General features: G+C 38.2%; 1 protein-coding gene across 2 annotated transcripts; it reads right to left on the reverse strand.

The window, feature by feature from the left end:
* Window positions 1-26: 26 nt before the first annotated feature.
* disp2 (dispatched RND transporter family member 2) lies at window positions 27-14,237 on the reverse strand. 2 transcript variants are annotated; one of them, XM_026285959.1, is made up of 8 exons: window positions 13,937-14,237; window positions 8,194-8,598; window positions 8,067-8,096; window positions 7,684-7,807; window positions 6,324-6,448; window positions 6,096-6,193; window positions 5,889-5,986; window positions 27-3,902 (listed from the first exon to the last, which is right to left on the reverse strand). In XM_026285959.1, exons 1-8 carry the CDS (start codon window positions 14,026-14,028, stop codon window positions 417-419), a joined length of 4,458 nt encoding a protein of 1,485 aa, XP_026141744.1. In that variant the 5' UTR covers window positions 14,029-14,237; the 3' UTR covers window positions 27-416. The 2 variants fall into 2 exon arrangements, with proteins under 2 accessions (XP_026141744.1, XP_026141742.1); XM_026285957.1 differs by having other exon boundaries at window positions 8,067-8,099.
* Window positions 14,238-14,589: the final 352 nt, after the last annotated feature.

Raw genomic sequence — 14,589 nt, forward strand, 5'->3', positions numbered from 1 at the left:
TAAAAGAACCTTGTGAATGATTGTGACCATTGCAAAATTATGGAGTTTAGTTAAAAAGCTCATGGCTTGGATGTTTAAAAGATCAGGCACAATTGTTCTTTAAGTGTTTGTAAGTTTGCAGTTCAAGGCCCCTGAAGAAAGGCTTTTTCAAAGGCTATTGTGGGTGCACATTCAGTGTATATTACATGACATGCAAGGAATCATGCTAAAAAAAACAGTCCTCTTAAATTATTTATAAGCACTGTGTATATTTCCAAACAGTTAACTGCTCTTTTTTTATTTTTTATCTGGTATGCATTTTCAGACAGATTCAGAAATGTAATAATATGCTGCTGACTACAAAAGTTAATCCCAGCTTATAAAGTACTGGCCATGCTGTGGTTGTTTAGATTTGCTCAGTGTGTTGACAGTATTGATCAGCTGCCACCTTCACCTTTTCCTTCCCTTTTTATCCAAACGTCGGGCATATCAGGTTTGCTGTTGGGCAGTATCACTGGCACATCACTTTGTGTTGTCCTCAACCTACCAGACCCCGGGGAGGCAAGGTCATATACAGTCTCCTTCAAGGACAGACGTAAAGTGTCCCTCTTGCCGTTTAGGTGGCCAGGTTGTAACTCCTCCTCTAACTTAACAGCTTGAGGGACTAAGATAGCAGGTTCTACCTCACTTAAGCAAGTCTCATTGGAGTCTTCGAGTCCCTCCATGGAGCTCTGAGACTGACATGATAAAAGCAGTTTGTGTAAATGACAGCTAGTGGCTTCTTCTATTGAGAGTGACCTCTCATTGACAGTATCAGTAGTCTGAGTGATTGTGATTTCTTCCATGCTAGAGGAAGACGACAAAGACACATTCCAAAGTTGAAGCCCGCTGCTAGACTGGCCTCGACATTTCTTGCACAAAACCTTTTCCTTAGATGTATCTTGTAAAGGTGCAACCACAGGACGCAACATGTTCTCTTTGTACGGAGATGAGGTCTGGAGTGCTGGAGGCGGGTTGCAACCTTTAAGATGTCTGCTACACATTTCTGCGCTGTCAGCCTCAATGCTGATTCGATCATAGTCTTGCCTTGGACTAAGGCCACAGAACTGAATATCATCAGAAAGGACAGAAGGCCTGTTGGACAGCTTGCTGGTGCAAGTGCTATTCTCGAAGCTGTCGCTCAGCTGGCAAGCAAGTGGCTGCAGTTCGTACTTTTCTGGCTCCCTTCCACCAACTGGTTGCCGCTTTCTATGGTTTTGCTGATCGGGGCAAAGAAAGCCTTCGCTTTCCTTATTAAAACTTCTTTGAACCCGAGAGCTTGTGCCACAGCCAAATGCCCCATTAGCTGCGGGATTGGAGGTCCCGGGTTCCGTAGTCGAACAGGACGACAGTATATTTTCAGTGGCTGGCTTTGTAACACAAGGTAGGGTTATTCTCCCGCAGTTCTTCTGGGGTCCAAAGAAGCAGCACAGTGACTGGAAGAAGAAAGTGGCAAAGCCACATGCAACGCACTTCACAAGCAAGAGAAAGATCCCAAGCTTTCTGAAAAGCAATGCAGTTGCGGGTAGCATAATAATGCCCACGCAAAAGTACGCCCCAGCACCAGTAGCTACTGGGCAACCCATTCTCTTCAGGGAATGTGCAACCCTGCCAAGTCTTTCACTGTGTGGGGCCAGGCTGTATGAAATGCAATAATTGGCCACAAAGTCAACAGAAAGACCTGCAGCTGCTGAAATGAAGAGTGCTTCCACACCATTTAACTGCCATTCTAAGAGCACAAGGAGGCCAACAGTAGCAAACACACTTCCTCCCACCGCAACGGACACGTAGAGACTTAATGGAATATTCCATGTCATTAGTAAGAGTAGTACAAATGTGAGAGCTACTGAAAAGCCTGCCACCTCCAAAGTCTCTGAACTTAAACATTGCTGGAAATCATATAATCCTAGTTGACTTACAAACCATCCTTTCTGGAGTCCCACTGGAGCCTTGGAGATTTCCCCATTAAACCACGATAAGATCTCTTGGTAGAATTGAGATATCCTGCTGAAGTTGAAGCTGTAAAGTTGTACAGTCTTGAATATTACAACAAGGGCAGTGATTCGACCCTCTGAGTCAAACCGTAGGCCTCCAGCACTGGGTGAGTGCCCTTCTGCATGCTGCTCTGCCACCATCATGCTAAGGCACTGCTCGAAAACACCTGGGGGGTAAGGAAAGGGAATATTATTGCAGCAGAAGCTAAACGCGTCCTCACTTTCAGAACAGCGACGTATAGAAACCCAGTGAATCAATTGTTCCACAAAACACACATTGTCTTCTACTGTTTCTTGGTGAGCTGATAATGGAGAATAGAAGCTCTGGTTTTGAATTTTTCCACACAGATCCCGCAACCATATCTGGGCTTGGGGGCTGCTCATATTAAATCCTGGATCAAGAGCTAAAGATCCATTACTTTTTGGATCGAAGTGGTCACCATCATCTGATGGAATGATTCCCCAAATTAGAGTCACCGACATGGGTTCATCTTCACCCCGTTTCATTCGCTCAAACATAAACTGGTGGCGATATTCAGCATCATATCTCTCAAAGGGATGACTGGAGCGAAACAGCTGAGTTGTTTTGCTGTCTGAAGTTGGCAGTTTCATGCCAGGGTCCACACATGATATGTACGTCCCTCCGGCTGCAAGCACTGCAAACCAGCAGATCCATATATATCTGAATTTCACCACTCCACAAGGCAGGATCTTTAAAAAAAGCAGGTTTGATGTGTCTGAAATCCCTCGCCCTAATGTCCGAAGCTTCTGTCTCAAGGTAAACACACAACGCTTTCTTGAACTTGTCTCCCAGAATCCACCCGTATTTTTGGAGCAGCAGGGCTTCCAAGCTGCCTTCACTACAGGGTTTGAAGCCTGCACAGCATAGCGTTCTTGCAAAATGAGGGTGCACGGAAGCCAAATAAGAGCAAAAAATGTGTTGATTAATGAGGCACTGCCAAGATATACAGCGTAGCATCTCACGGCAGTGATGCTGCTTATGTAGCCTGAGTAAAACGTGATGCTAGATGTCAGACCCGACACTAATATCAAGTATCCCATTTCCTGTAGAACCCTGTTCATTCTTTTTTTAGGGACAGCTGGAGGATTGTGGCTCAGCTGCAGTTTCCAGAAATCAGCAAAAGTTAGGGCTTGATTCAGACAGCTTCCCAAAAGCACAAGGACTGATGCAAGGTTGAGGAGTGGAAAAAATGTCAAGCGAAATGCAACTTTGTAGAAAAAATATGAGGTGGAAAGTGATAACATGACAGCAACCAGTGACATTACTGCTATAAATAGTGATTTGAGATATAGTCCCATTGTGAACAAAAGTGCAAGAGCTGCAAGAACAGGATAGACAGAGTCCCGTGCCAAGTAATACTTGAAAAGTTTTTGTTTAATTCCCAAATCCATTCCCGTTATGGAGGTGTTATTGTATGTTAGTTCATGACCCTCTAAATGGTCCAAATAAATTTTCATGAGTGGATCTCCCTTTTTCACTGGGAGAAATACAATGCTATATTTTAGGGATGGAACCTTGTATTCAACTGTCTGTGGCCCCAGGAAGTCTTTGTCCACAAGGTAATGGAGAATCTGGAAGATGCTTGACAGTTTACAGCGGTGTGGAACGGATACACAGCGGCCAAATTTACTCCTCTCAGTACATGATGCAACCAGTCTTCCATCATGATAGTAAGGGGCACAGAATCTGAGCAGGCTAAGGCTTTCAGATACCTGCTGTGCAGTCAGACTAAAGCAGGAAGAAACGTTGTTAAGAACAGCCAAGTAGTTTCCCAGAGACCAACTTGGACAGCACTCGTTCTTCACCATGGAGCCATGTAACTCTGATCTGACCTGGCAAAGTTTATCAAATTGTGTCCCAGAACGGATCTAAAATGAGTAATAAAAAATAGCGTTTTTCAGCTACAATATTTCGATTTGAAAACAGTTGTACTGCAGTTTTCATGCTTATTCATCTCATTCAATTTTGTAGGTATTTGTAGATAAAGTTTTTTGTATCTTTGGATATATGCAGACAAATATTATATAAGAATATTGACAGCACCTAAAAAGTACAGGAACCAAAAAAACCTTTACCAATCTGGAATATTTATATTAGAAGTACGGGTGCTGGTCATATAATTGGAATATCATCAAGTTGATTTATTTTACTAATTCCATTCAAGAAGTGAAACCTGTATACTGTATTTATTCATTACACACAGACTGATATATTTCAAATGTTTATTTCTTTTAATTTTGATTTTTACAACTGACAACTAAGGAAAATTCCAAATTCAGTATCTCAGAAAATTAGAATATCGTGAAAAGGTTCAATATTGAAGACACCTGGTACCACACTTTAATCAGCTAAGTAACTCAAAACACCTGCAAAGCCTTTAAATGGTCTCTCAGTCTAGTTCTATAGGCTACATAATCATGGGGAAGACTGCTGAATTGACAGTTGTCGAAAAGATGAGCATTGACACCTTGCATAAGGAGGGCAAGACACAAAAGGTCATTGCAAAAGAGGCTGGCTGTCCACAGAGCTCTGTGTCCAAGCACATTAATAGTGAGGCGAGGGAAGGAAAGATGTGATAGAAAAAAGTGTACAAGCAATAGGGATAACCGCAACCTGGAGAGGATTGTGAAACAAAACCCATTAAAAAATGTGGTGGAGATTCACAAAGAGTGGACTGCAGCTGGAGTCAGTGCTTCAAGAACCACTACACATAGACGTATGCAAGTCATGGGTTTCAGCTGTCGCCTTCCTTGTGTCAAGCCACTCTTGAGTAACAGACAGCGTCAGAAGCATCTTGCTTCAAAAAGGACTGGACTGCTGCTGAGTGGTCCAAAGTTATGTTCTCTGATGAAAGTAAATTTTGCATTATATCAGGGTCCCAGAGTCTGAAGGTAGAGAGGAGAGGCACACAATCCACGTTGCTTGAGGTCCAGTGTAAAGTTTCCACAGTCAGTGATGGTTTGGGGTCCCATGTCATCTGCTGGTGTTGGTCCACTGTTTTTTCTGAGGTCCAAGGTCAACACAGCCGTATACCAGGAAGTTTTTGATCACTTCATGCTTCCTGTTGCTGCCGAACTTTATGTAGATGCAGATGTCATTCCAACAGGACTTGGCACCTGCACACAGTGCCAAAGCTTCCAGTACCTGGTTTAAGGACCATGGTATCCCTGTTCTAAATTGGCCAACAAACTCGCCTGACTTTAACCCCAGAGAAAATCAATGGGGTATTGTGAAATATGCCAGACCCAAGAATGCAGAAGAGCTGAAGGCCACTATCAGAGCAACCTGGGCTCTAATAACACCTGAGCAGTGCCACAGACTGATCGACTCCATGCCACGCTGCATTGCTGCAGTATTTCAGGCAAAAGGAGCCCCAACTAAGTATTTAGTGCTGTACATGCTCATACTTTTTATGTTCATACTTTTTAGTTGGCCAAGATTTCTAAAAATCCTTTCTTTGTATTGGTCTTAATTTAAATTACTGAATTTGGGATTTTTCTTAGTTGTCAGTTATAATCATCAAAACCAAAATAAATAAACATTTGAAATATATCAGTCTGTGTGTAATGAATGAATATAATATACAAGTTTCACTTTTGGAATGGATTTCATTTGTATAAAAAATGCATTTAGATGCATTTTAGATGTTGTCAGTGCATTCAGTGCAGAAAAAAAAATTGTATGTTTGCCAGTACAAATATCTATAATTACTAATGAGATCAAAGTAAATTTTCTAATATTTGAATCAGATTATTACTGAATAGATTCTATCAGACATATCCATCGAACCACTGCATTTAACAAGTTCTTAAGAATATTATGCCCTTTTGGGAAAAAAACAGTCCTTGTCTTACCTGTGTCTGTTCCATCTGGCACATGGAGTGAATTGCCTTTAGACTCCAGAGACTGGCAGAGTTTCCAGAGCGGAAGACCAGCTGAGCATAGCGCTCTCCTACAGGACCACACATTGGGTGACAGAAAACAACATAAAACATTTTGTGCTCCATTTACTGATTTATTTGATTTGGAAATATCTGATAATACATTAAGTAAAATCTCACCTGGGGCATTACAAAAAAAGTTGTGCACGGTGTTATCTCTGCGCAACATTCTTCTTGATCGTTCTCTTGATTGAGGTTCAGATTTAACTGTGTCTTCTCTGTAAGACAAACATGATTTTTTTCTGCCGTTTAGTAATAACAGCAATCTGAATCTAAAAGCAAGCAGCAGTCTGATTTTGTGAAATGATGAATTTAATTTAAAAGTATTTTTAGTATCATAAGTAATACCCTGCTATTCTTTCTGTGAGTTGCCATGGAAATGGGGACAGTGATTTTCCAGGTCCAGTGTTTTGCTGTAACCTCATCCACGTTGCTAGCCGGATACTTATGTCTGTTCCACGAGGTTCAAATCCCTGTGAGGTTCGATCAAAGACATGAACGGTGAGAAGAAACTCTTTGAAGTCATTATAAAAATGAATTTAAGATATTTGAGAGGCTAATTTACAATTCTAATGATGAAAGACCACCGCTGGTCACTTTATTTTCAGAAAGGTATTCATAGGCACAAACCTATTTCGGCCTCAGAGTAAAAAAAAAATTAAATCACACTTTCAGCATTATTACTTGTAAAGACTTTATTACTCTTAGGTGTAGAGCCCATTCCCATTGAAATATAACATTTGTCATAAATTTATAATTGTGAGTTAACATATTACTCAATTCTGATTTTATATCTCACAAATCAAATTTTTTTTTCCTCAAGTCAGAATTGTGAGGAAAAAATGTGACCGTTATCTGATGGCAGAGACATGGCTTTCATAGTAATCTTATGTTGTAAATCTCACAATTGTAACCCTTTTTTCAAACTGTAACTTTTTATCTCACAATCTGAGTTTATCTGTACGGAGCCCCGTACATGACATGCAGGAAAAATATTAGGCTAAATCGTGTACACGATTTACTAAGTCGTAATTGTAAATCGAGGGAATGCAATAGTAATCGTGTGCATGTTTTACATTGAGGAAATGAATTAGTAAATCGTGCACACAATTTTGTTTTTTTCTTGCATGTCATGTGCGGGGCTCCGTATATCTGTTATTCTGGACTTGATCGTACTTTTTTTACTTAATTTTTATGTCACTTTTAGTATATATCTTATTTACTTTTTTTTCTTGTAGTACTAACAGATGCATAAACATTAAGCATTACATGGATAGTTCACCCAAAAATGAAAATTCTGTCATTAATTACTCACCTTCACATCGTTCCAAACCTACAAGACCTTCAGAATACAAATTAAGATTTTTTGTTTTTATGAAATCCAAGAATCTTTTGAACCTCCATAGAGAGAAAACACTTTAAAGGCCCTGAAGGGTAGTAAGGACATTGGTAAAAACAGTCCATGTGACATCAGTGGCTCAATCCGTAATTTTATGAAGCTACAAGAACACTTTTTTTGTGCAAAGAAAACAAAAAAAATTACTTTTTTTTTTACAAGCAGAGGAATAAACACATATTTGTGTTCCAAAGATGAACAGTTTGGAATGACATAAGTAATTAATGACATAAGTAATTAATGAGAATTTTCATTTTCGGGTGAACTATCATTATTATTTATCACATATATAACAGAGATCCAGATACTCACCAGCAAAGGGTCAGAGAAGTCTGGCAGAGGACCAGTCAAAATCCCAGCAAGTGAACATGCAAACAGAACTACTGTACATGAGATGAGTACGGTCATCGGGTACTCAACTATAACCTGGGAATAGCTGTAAAATAAATGTTGTTCATATTATTAAGTTTAATCTAATTGCTGTATGGCATATGGATTTATATTACACTGCTGGTATTCACCAAACTGCATTTACATGCATGTTTTGCTCAGTATTTGAATGCTTCTTCCAAATTCCTCTAAATAAATGTTAATGTTCACTACTGTATTACTGTGTATAAAAATCTTAATAATGATTTTCATGTGACTGTTATATAAACAAATAAATATCATTAGTTGCTATAAAAGCATCTCACCTCCTTGGTATCCTATGCAAACCAGCATTCCTACTGAGCAGACAGACATAGTGATTAACATAATTAAATATTTACAATCATTTATGTCCATTACAATGATATTTATACAAAAAAAAAGAGTCCGGACCTCACTGTCACCATGTGACGCTGTGCAGGCTTGTGGTTACTGCCATCATGAGATTCATGAAGCCAATGGCACTGTGTTTTATTGTGACACGAAGGAAGGCGTGATGGACTGCAACTATGGACCGTCTTCACAGGACTGGCTGAACAGTCTGCCTGATGGTAAGCATTCATTTGACCTGGACAGACATTGCTTTGATTCGACTGCTGGTGGTCACAGCAGGGGCATCGTTTGGGTTGTGGTGAATGATAGCCAGATCCCTGCGACAACTGATTATGGAGCTGAGTAGAGGAGTGAGACTTGAGTGGACTGCTGCCGTCGGCTTGGTTCTCCTCTATCTTGACCAAACGCATCTGAAATCCTGTGCTGTCACTGTCTGGAGGACACAGCGAAACCTCAGGGACCTCACTGTTAATAAAAGAGTCATTTATCAATCATCAAATATTTACAGTCTATTCCATAGCTGCTTTCACACCACTTCATTTTAGAAAAATGCAAGTCACATTAATCATGTGAAGTGAAGAAATCAAGACCTTTCAATATTTTGCAATGAACCAAGTAGAACTGTTACAAGAACAGCCTTGAATAAATCACTCATTGAATGATTGATTGAACAATCCAGTTGAGTCATTTTGGGAAATTAATTATTTTCACTTTACTAAATGTCAGTTCATAACTTTGTGCTTCACTACACTTAAGGAAAAAACATGCTGTTCCTAGTTACGTGATTAGATTGGAACCTGCTCTGAGAGGCCGTTATGATGTCAGATTTGTATTGAATTATTCTTTTGAACTGATTCTTATAAAACGTCTGAACTGGTTTACAAATGAACTAACTGAGTTCTAGCTATAAGAGTGATTAAATGACAGAATTAGTCATTTCTGATGTAAATTATAAAATAATTTATATATATATATATATATATATATATATATATATATATATATATATATATATATATATATACACACAGTATTGTAAATGTAAATCATATTTAGAATATTATTGCCAGTAAGTTGTATATGCTAAACGTAAAAGGGCTGTAATTAAACTGCTGATGGTGTTTATGCATATAATAATGCATACTGCATTTAACTATTGCATCTTGCTGTTGATTTCACTTTGTACACACACTTTCAGTTTCCATGCACTGAATGTCTAAATCCATCATACTGACCAACAAATAAAATTAGTTTAAAAGGATAGTTCGAACCAAAAATGAAAATTCTGTTATTAATTACTAACCCCGATGTCGTTCCAAACCTGTAAGACCTTCGTCCACCTTCAGAGCACAAATTAAGACATTTTTGATGAAATCCGAAGATTGAAAGCTTCGAGAATAATTTTTGTGCAGTTATTTTTGTTTTCTTTGCACACAAAAATTATTCTGGTAAAGATTATTCAGGTTAAACCACTGATGTCACATGGCTATTTAAATGACTTTCTGGGCCTTGAACTTGTCAGTTCTGTTGCTGTCCATGGAGGGTCAGAAAGCTCTCAGATTGCATCAAAAATATCTTTGTGTCAAAAATTTGTGTTCCAAAGAGATCTATCCCTTTAAAGATTAGTTTTTTTATTTTGTAATATAAAATAATTAACTCTCCCACTTTTTTAAAAGCTTATGTTTGTCTTGTTTTTTTCTGAAAAATATGACTCTAACATACAGTTTATTTCTGCCAGGAAATGGCCTATAGAGTATTTTTGAGTGCACATCTGAGTTGCTGGCAACATACTGTATATTAGATTAGCATTGCTGTCTAAAAAATGTTTCAGCGAAATGCTTGTAGGCCCAATTAGGCCAAGAAGGAGGGACTCCATTAGCTTACGCTGTCAATCTCATAAAAGCCTGTTCAGATGAGAGAAAAGGGCTCACTAGTGCTTACAACTCAACTGCTGAGGAAGTAAATATGAGAGTGGGACAACTCCTTAAAATGTACTGCTAAATAATATAAATCACCACGAAGAACCAGAGCTTAAGATTCAGTATTCATGTATTTATTATTCAGTTAATTCACAATAGTAATAATAACATTTATGACTCTTTATTGGGTACCTTTAGTTTTTATTATGCTGAATTGTTAAAGTATGCTCTTAGCTTACCGAGTTCAGAAAAGGTAAAATATAGGGTCATAATATAAACTTTTTTATCTGCTTATCCGTTTACCACATTTCAACTATAAAGTTGGCAGTTTTGGTGCAAGAAAGCATTTCAACTACTCTCTTAAACATTAACAGGTCCTAATAACGATGAAATCGTAAGCTTTTAACAAGCTTGTTTTTACACAGATGTACTGCTGTCTCTTTAGTAATACCAAGGTGACAAGCTATGCAAACACTGGTACACATGACAGCTGTAAATGTGTTCAAATAACAACTAAGCTGTCTTTTTTTTGGATTCTTTAGATGTGCAAACTAATTTAGGCAGATTATAATATGCAAGACCGATCCCCTTTGGCCACTGACAATACAAACAACTAAGATAAATCATGTGCAAGGAAAATAAAATGACCTTTGAACCAGAAGTGTTGGAATAAATGCTACATTTCACCAGGATTAAACAGTACACTTGCTCCTAACCCTCGGCCCTTTTTATCTCCCATTACTGAGCATCTTGGGTGGCTTAAATGCTTAAAATAATTCTTGACACATTGCTTATTTGGATGTGAACTGCTTCATCTTCATTAACTTCATCCTTAAGATCACCACAGCAAAGCAGGGTCTCTTAATTTGCTTCCTTGTGTGAGATATTGCAGAGGTGTACTGTACAAACATACTGTATTCTTACATTTTACTGACTGACAGCGTATATGAATAAAGCATAGCAATCTTCTCTAAACACAGAGCCACAAAAAAAGCATCAGGAAATTTGTGAATGCAATCTAATGTATGTATTGTAATCAGATATAATAAAGTTTTGTTACATTACAAGAGAGTGTGCTTGTTCCCATTAAAAGGCTTTCTGAAGAATTCCTACATAATTTTGTTACATTTCTATATATGTTATCAAAAACTCAGCAACAGCAGGCATAATTTTCCTGCGATGACCCTTCAGCATCTGATGGAGCTCATGGGTTTTGGTTTTGATGGTTATCAAAAGGAACACAGGCCTAATGTGATTTGACAGCTCTGCAGCTGGTACGCCGTGTCAGACGGTCTGCGCTGCCAGAACTCAGAGGTGATTGTTGTGGCCTGTCAGACTGTAAGGGTGAAATCAGTTAATCTTTTCAGCATCAGACAAGGAAAAACAGCATATTTACTGAGGAGATCCCATCCTGAACCCAGCAATGACTCAAAGATAAGAAAAACTGAGCTTAATGGATATGACTGTAATTTCCAGAGTGAATTTGCTCATAAAATGCCCTATTTAACTACAGACAGCTTAAATGTTTACTGGAGCAAGCATAAATATTCACTAAATACCTAATTTGTTTGCTCCCTTTGCACCAATTGGTATGTGCATATAAATAATATTCTGCAGTTACATTGCTCAGTTCATATTCACATCTCCCCTAAGCTTTTTTACTCAGTGGATCTTGTTTGGTAGGAGTCATGATCTAGTATAAATGACTGGAATGGAACAGAAACTGAACTGACTGAACAGATGCCCTCACAGCATTTCAGTGAATGTCAGCCATGTTGGCCAGAAAACTCTGCCTAATATCATGAAGTATAATGGACACTTATACTGCTTGAGATTTACTTCAGGCCACTGATACCTACGGTGACTCAATCCAGATCAAAAATAATTGGACTGATTCACAAGGGTGAATCAAGTGACACTGCTCACATCGTATTGCACCCAATTGCAAAGTTGCTGCCTTCAAGCTTAAAATTGTATAATCAATTAACATAAATTAAACTCTCTGCACTATAAAATGTGGTAATCTGCAATTGTTACCTTACAGAGCATTATTTTTACCTGATTTAACCCATAATAATTTGTTTTGTTTTTATAAAATAATATATTTAGGTTGATTCAGTGATTCTAAATACTTTTCTATTTGAATGAAACCAGGTAATTTAGATGTTAGCTGAACACATGCAGACTAAATTAAACTATTATTAATTGTCATCTCAGTAGTATAATTCGTAACTAAAAGATTCAGATTAATGTCTTTGTAACCAGTCTGTAACATCTCCCGGGCTTGTTTGTGACAGTTTTGGGAGATGAAGCACTTGCTTTTGTGTGCAGGATACGTGCAACCATTTTAAGAAACATAAACAACAGATAATAACATGGAACAAAACCTTTGATTAACAAATCAAAGGCTGGTAAGAGGGGCCCACGTGTGAGCGTCGCACTGGAATATAAAGACAAGGCTTCTCTTGAGAGGGTCATACTGAAACATGAGTCACTGCAGCTTCAGCTGGATCTTCTCCACCAAATCTGAGGAACGCATCTCACCATCTGCTCAGCAGTACTTTGATCTACAGATAGATTTCGTCATTAAAGATAACCATTCTCGATACAGAACAGGGAATCTACACCTTGTTATGCTGAAGCAAAATGTCTCATTCAGAGCAGATGAGCAGAGTAACTGTGATTAACAATCTCAGTCAATCGTCTAACACCTCCATTAAAGTCCTAGATCCCTGTGTAGCTCATTATTAGAATTACTCCAGACAAAAAGAAACATGCCTAACTAATGAGGCTAGAAAAAAAAAGATTTACTCTTCTTTTTTGTTTTGCCATCCATTAAAAGAAGTGGAAAAGTGGGATATTTCTCAAGTGCCACTCTGAATAGCAAATGTATTGGTTTTCTAAATATGACATAAAAAAAAATGCTAATACTAATAATTTGCGTCCAAAAACATCAAGATTGTCTTCAGATCAGAGACCACAATGGCATACACATAGATAACAGCAATAAAAAATAGTACACTACACTAATATACCACTTTAAAGCAGTTCATTCTGTTAGATACAATTATAGATACTGATATGTTACTATAAAACATTTTAAACATAAAAAGTTGACATCATGTCAGTTCCACACTAAGCAACTTTGGCTTTTCATTTCTGACCATTTAAGCATTCTATACATTTTCTCATAATTAGGCTAACAATAAAGCTATTATACATTAATTTTGATGACCAGATCATATTTATCATATGGTGTACCCTAGAAATACTTCTGTTCATTTTAATATTTAAATTTACTTTTTATCATGTATGTACTGCATAACAGGAATGATTTATCTTAGCCTAATAATATAAAGAATGACTGATATGATGTGCCTCTTATTTTTAAGCTAAATTTGCAAGAGGCAGAATTTGCTGCAGAATATTATTTTGTCATTCATTGCAAGCATTTTAAGAAATTTTCGCAAGTGTCCTTTTGAATGTCAGATGTACTGTAGGTCAAATATAAATTAACATGGAGTTTGCCATAGAAATTCGCACATAGGCTTTTGAGACCAAAAACATCCACTGTAGCATCAAAATCCGCGTTCATGTCAGTTTATGGATTACATAAGGACAAACCCAACTAATTATACTATTTCGTAGTATTTATTCCCTCGTGGTCTCCTTGTACTTTCAAAATACTATGTGGTTGTTATCCTCAGAGAGTAGTATTTTTCGCTTGTAAACAATAGCCAAGTGGGTCTGATATTGGGACACCTTAAAAGCGACGCGTTCGTTATTCCCGTCTATTCGCAAAAACAACCATTTAAAAGACTTACGTTCACTCACAGACACACTTGCTCCAACAATTAGCCTTACAAGCCCGGCATTCAACGTACCTCTGAGGTGCTTCCTGAGAAGGTCCCTCTGTCGTGGATGAATCTGTGATTTCAGCATCATCGCGCTCTCTAGAAATGGACACCGCATCCATGGTAGTGAATGTAATTTCCGACTGTCCCTGTCAAATGTCTAATTCTTAGCAGGATGCAGTCGAAGCAGGTTGTGGTCGTGCTGCGGTAGGCAAAGCCTGCGTTAGTGAGTGTATGGAGGCTGCTTCATCGTGGCGCTGTGACCTGAGGTGTTGACAGTGAGTTGAGCGCGCGCTGTTCACCCGAGGGTGGTGCTGGAGAACAAAACCACTTCGCCTTAACACTGCAAGTGTATGCAGCCAAAGACATAGCGAAATTAGAAATTATCTGGTAGTCTTTTCAGTCAAATGACAAGAAGCTGCAGTGGTTTGCTGCATTACAATGCAATACGTTTTTGACAGTTCTAATTCGGCTCATGAAATAGAATAGACCGGGGCTAGTTGTCACATGTACGGGCTACATTTAATTAACTCAAGTTTAATCAACTCAAAGGTTAATTACACATATTTGCTTCTTGGAGTACTTAAGTAGCCTATGTTTTAAAAGGTGGTTTCAAATCCTCCTGATTTCCAATTTTGGTTTAATTTCCAAATTTAGTTTTTATTTTTTTATTATGATTTTTT

Source organism: Carassius auratus, chromosome 17 (assembly GCF_003368295.1).
Source record: "Carassius auratus strain Wakin chromosome 17, ASM336829v1, whole genome shotgun sequence".
Lineage (NCBI taxonomy): Eukaryota > Metazoa > Chordata > Actinopteri > Cypriniformes > Cyprinidae > Carassius > Carassius auratus.

Bases quoted from the DNA above. Each gene is read 5' to 3' on its own strand.
- disp2 (XM_026285957.1), bottom strand. From the start codon at position 14,028: ATGGATGCGGTGTCCATTTCTAGAGAGCGCGATGATGCTGAAATCACA. The intron at 8,599-13,936 runs GTACGTTGAATG...TTTTATTAACAG, and splicing joins TCTCAGGAAGCACCTCAGAG to TGAGGTCCCTGAGGTTTCGC. The intron at 5,987-6,095 runs GTGAGATTTTAC...GTGGTCCTGTAG, and splicing joins CTTTTTTTGTAATGCCCCAG to GAGAGCGCTATGCTCAGCTG.